The sequence below is a fragment of the Scomber japonicus genome, chromosome 6 (assembly GCF_027409825.1).
Source record: "Scomber japonicus isolate fScoJap1 chromosome 6, fScoJap1.pri, whole genome shotgun sequence".
NCBI classification, from domain to species: domain Eukaryota; kingdom Metazoa; phylum Chordata; class Actinopteri; order Scombriformes; family Scombridae; genus Scomber; species Scomber japonicus.
Window position 1 is genome coordinate 37,175,159 of NC_070583.1, and position 5,000 is coordinate 37,180,158.

Consider the following 5,000-nt stretch of genomic DNA (forward strand, 5'->3'; position numbering starts at 1 on the left):
AACCTCCTTCCTTCCCTCCCTCCTTACTGCTTTCCTTCCTTCCTCTTTTCCGTTCCTTTCTTCCTTCCCTGCCCCTCCCTCCCTCCCTCCTTCCTTCCTTCCTTCCTTCCTTCCTTCCCTTCCCTCCCCTCCCTCCTTTCCTCCCTTCCTTCTCTCAGGAGGGTTAAATAAGATGATTTTCCTCCTAACTGTATCTATCAGTGCCTCCTTTCCTCCCTCCTTACTCCTTTCCTTCCTTCCGTCCTCCTTTCCTTCCTTCCTTCTCTCCTTCCTCCTATCAGTGCCTCCTTTCCTCCCTCCTTACTCCTTTCCTTCCTCCTTCCTTCCGTCCTCCTTTCCTTCCTTCCTTCTCTCCTTCCTCCTAACTGTATCTATCAGTGCTGCTGTTTGTTCTCTGCTCTCATCCTGTCACTAATCCTTTCCTTCCTTCCTTCCCTTCCTTCCTTTTCTCCTCCCTTCCTAACTGTATCTATCAGTGCTGCTGTTTGTTCTCTGCTCTCATCCTGTCACTAATCCAGATTCCAGAGGTTTTTGTGCTTTTTGTTTTTTTTATCTGCAGAAACTATATTTATAAGTGTGTGTCACGCTGTTTAGTGAGGAGCTGAGAGTTTTAACACCTCATCATCACATGCTGCATCCTGAAGCTCAGAGCTTTAAAACCAGATCACATCAAACTCGCTACCTTTCTTCTGCTGCTTCTGTCTCTTTTCTGGAAGATTTCACTCAACGTTTTCCAAGAACGAAAGGAAGAGAGGAAGAGAGAGAGAGAAGAGGAGGAGAGGAGGGAGAGGGAGAGGAAGGGAGGAAAGAAGGAAGAGAAGGAGTGATGAGACTAGGAGGAAGGGAGGAAGGAACGGAAGGAAGAGGAAAGAAAGATGAGGGAGGGAGGATGGAAGGAGAAGGAAGAAGAACGAGAAGAGAGGAAAGAAAGAGAAGGAGGGGAGAAGGAGAGTGAGAGGAGAGGATGGAAGGGAGGAAGGAAGGAAGGGAGAGGAACGAAGAAGAGAGGAAGAAAGGAAGAAAGAGGGAGGAAGGGAGGAAGGAAGAGAAGGCAGAAGGAGAGAGGAGAAGAGAGGATGAGAAGAGGAGAGGAAGAGGATGAAGAGAAGGAGAGAAGAGAGGAAAGAAATAGAGAGGGAGGGTTCTTTGGGGGTTTTTTTACAGAAGAAATATGAAGTTAACTTTTTGCAGTGTTCAGGGTTGTGATGGTTACTATGGAAATGTAATAGATTACAAGTTACTCTGTTTATAATGTAATAAGTAATGTAACTTACAAGGAAGGAAGGGAGGAAGAAGGAAGGAAAGGAAGGACGAAGGAACGATGGAGGGAGGAAGAAAAGGAAGGAAAGGAGGGAGGAAGGAATATTTCATGGATACTGACATGATCCTTCCTTCCTTCTTTCCTTCTGTCCTTCCACCCTTCCCTCTTTCCTTCCTTCCTTCCATCCTTCCTTCTTTCCTTCCTTCCTTCCTTCCTTCCTTCTTTCCTTCCTTCTTTATTTCCTTCTTTCCTTCCTAAGATCTAAGTCCAGCTGTTTTTCATGGATACTGACATGATCCTTCCTTCCATCCTTCCTTCCTTCCTTCCTTCCTCATTCCATCCTTCCTTCCTTCCTTCCATCCTTCCTTCCTTCCATCCTTCCTTCCTTCCATTATAAAAAATATTGATTTCAAAGAATTCAAAACAGCATTATATGTTTCCAGTAACATGTTAAATATTAAAAATAATGAGACACGCAGCTCATAAATGTGTAAAAGCTGAAAGTCGTCCAGCGGTCCGGCTCTTTTTATTCTCTTACATGAAGCCAAACGTCTCCGGAGGGAAACGCAGCCTGCTGACATCATCACTAAACCAAAACTAATTCATGTTTTTTAATAACAGCATTAAATATTTAAACTGGTGGAAGATAAATAAAAACATTCAGCTTCTTTTTCTGCAGATGTGAAATAAAAACGATGATGCGGACAAATCTGCAGAGAAGAGTTCGGTGAATTAAGAGTTAAAGTAAGTAAGTTAAAGAGAGTTTTAAATATGAAGATACTGAATATGAAGCAGCTCAGATATAATGAGAATTATGTTTATTTATATTTATTTAAACAGACGTTTCAGTGACAGTTGGATGTTTGTTAGAAGATGTTTCATATGTTTAAATTAGGGCTGTCAAACGATTATTTTTTTTTAATCGAGATTAATCTCAGAATTTCCATAGTTAATCGCGATTAATGGCGTTTTGAATTGCATGTTTAAAATCCTGTTATTTTCCATTTGAAGGCAGTTTTAAGCCCATAATGTAAAGCATTTCTTACCAGAGTGTCTTAACTGGGAATCAATCACGGCTCTGCTGCGACTCCCACACTCCAAAATGGTCCTTTGGTGGAGCTGAGGCTGGCTTGGCTGCACCTGGGTGTTTAGCGTGGAGGTGCTAACTCAAACTCCACGTACTCCGGTGGTAGTTAAACTCCGTTTGACACAGGTTGCATTTTACTTTTGACTTGTCAACTGAAGCGTCTGGAAGTGTTTTAAAGTTAAACAAGCCGTTCAAAAGTCCAGTAGCTCTCTTACTTTCCATCAGCGCGGTAGGTTTACTGCAGGAGGCCACTTCAAAGCATAGCGCTACAGCTAGAGGAGCCGTCTACGGGGGAGTAGAAGGGACAAAAAGGCTTGCAACATTAAAATGAGATTTAAAAACGTGTTATGGATTGCATTAATCCAATCGCGATTAACGTTAACGCTGACAGCCCTAGTTTAAATACATTTGTGGTTTGGCATCGACAAATAAAGTAAAAACATCTCAAACATAAAGACAATTTGACATTTATTTAATAAGAAAGGAAAGAAAAACACTAAATTTGGTTGAGATGAAGCTGCAGCCTGATCCAGATCTGATAGGAAACGGTAGAAAACGGAGCCAACGTCGCAAAGTAAATTCAAAATAGCCGACTTCATGTTGGACTTACATTGTGGCTCCAAGAGACTTTTTTCTGCATCTAGATCTGATACACATGCACACCCAATTTCATTCATCTACATCGCTTTGGAAGGAGGGGCTTCAACTTTGAAATGTTCTAGTCGAGAACATAAAATATCACATTTTTCACAACTTCTGATGCAAAGTTTCGTGAGTTTTCGAACACGTTTACGCCTCAAACTGAGATTCTCCAAACTGAAGAAGAAGAAGAAGAATACTTTATTTATATGGCACCTTTCAAAAAGCATTACAATAAAACACAAGACACACAACACAGAGAGAGGTAACAAGACTGGCATTTACAGGATGGAATACAGCTGGAGATAATGAGACTTTAAATCATCTCTAATCAGCTGATCGTCCTCCTTCAGTCACCTGACAGGAAGCAGATTAAATTCAAAATAGCCGACTTCCTGTTGGACTTACGTTGTGGCTCCAAGAGACTTTTTTCTAAGTCTGGGTCTGATACACATGTACACCAAATTTCATTCATCTACGTCGCTTTGGAAGAAGGGGCTTCAACTTTGAAATGTTCTAGTCGAGAACATAAAATATCGAACACGTTTACGCCTCAAACTGAGATTCTCCAAACTGAAGAAGAAGAAGAAAACTCCTTCAGATTTGCTGCCAGACTTTAAATCATCTCTAATCAACTGATCTTCCTCCTTCAGTCACCTGACAGGAACAAGACTCACCTGGTTTCCGCCGGACCGGTCTTTTCTTTCCGCTGCAGAAGCGAACTTTGCTGAAAACGCTGAAGATGTGCCTCTCACACAGCGACCTCGGGTCTTTGCTGGGACTCGAGCGCCTCTTGTTGCTGGCGACTTTGTCACTGTTGGACTCGCGGGCCTGCCGCCTCTGTCGGATCAGGGAGCTGGCGATGGCCGCCGCCATCTCCCCGAGAGCTGGGCGGATCCACCGAGGACAAAATATCTGCTCCTGCTCGAGAGTCTCAAAGTGTTTCTTTATCAACGTTTTTGCTTAAAGTCGCTCCATCTTAAAGTCAAACTGCTTCAAACGGCTTCAAACGGCTTCAGATCCACAAACCTTCAACTCTGAGATGTTAAAATACGTCCTGAATGTTTTTTTGGTTTCATCACAGACGGGGAAACAAAGCGTCCTCTAGAAGATCGTCAACGTTTTACATCCTGCAGTTTTCATTCCCACCACAGGGGGGGCGACGCAGCCTCGACGCAGCTTCGACTCGGCACGACCGATCTCCAGAAAACTTCGTGACACATGAACGAATGGATGTGACGAAACACGATAAAAGTTCTACTTCACGATGGTTTCATGATGATGGTGAGAAATGATGGAGATGGAGAGCTGAAGTGAAACAAACTGAACTTTCACACCTTCATGAAGCAGCATGCAACATTTACTCATGAATGAAGAAACAACAGCAGAGTAAAGATGCTTCTTGTAAAGATGCGTTCAGGCTCCGATTGGCTGCAGGAGCTTCCACCGACGATGTATCCACCAACCGACAAATGCACCACAGCAGCTCCGATAACCAATATTTATTCGTCCTCGTTTTCTTTTCCAACTTTTCAGAGAATGACAGAAATCAAAGAGGAAGAGCTGCACGAGGAGAAGAAGAAGAAGAAGAAGAAGAAGAAGAAGAAGACGACCAAATTGAAAATAATCCCAAAGTGTCGGCGAGAGAATCCTGCAGATTACACATCGTCCTCCTCGACTCGCTGCTGCTGCTGCTGCTGCTGCTCTATTTTACTTTCCTCCTCCTCCTCTTCGTCCTCCTCGCAGGCTGAGAGCTGCTGAATGTGATGAGAGGCTGAGAGAGAGAGAGAGAGAGGTAGAGAGAGAGAGGCTGAGAGAGAGAGAGAGAGAGAGAGAGGCAGAGAGAGAGAGGCTGAGAGAGAGAGTGAGAGAGAGTGAGAGAGAGAGAGAGAGAGAGGAGAGAGAGAGAGAGGGAGAGAGAGGGAGAGAGAGAGGTAGCAGAGAGAGGGGTAGAGAGGTAGAGAGAGTGAGGAGAGAGAGGAGAGAGAGAGGCTGAGAGAGAGAGAGAGAGAG

At 43.8% G+C, this 5,000-nt stretch overlaps 1 protein-coding gene across 1 annotated transcript in view; it reads right to left on the reverse strand.

Annotated features, from left to right (window-relative positions):
* The window catches only part of LOC128360005 (fibroblast growth factor 12-like), an 11,472-nt gene extending 7,609 nt beyond the window's left edge, over nt 1-3,863 (reverse strand). Inside the window, exon 1 of the mRNA XM_053320318.1 lies at nt 3,665-3,863. Coding sequence (XP_053176293.1) covers nt 3,665-3,863 — 199 coding nt within the window. The remainder of the gene's footprint in view (nt 1-3,664) is intronic.
* Nucleotides 3,864-5,000: the final 1,137 nt, after the last annotated feature.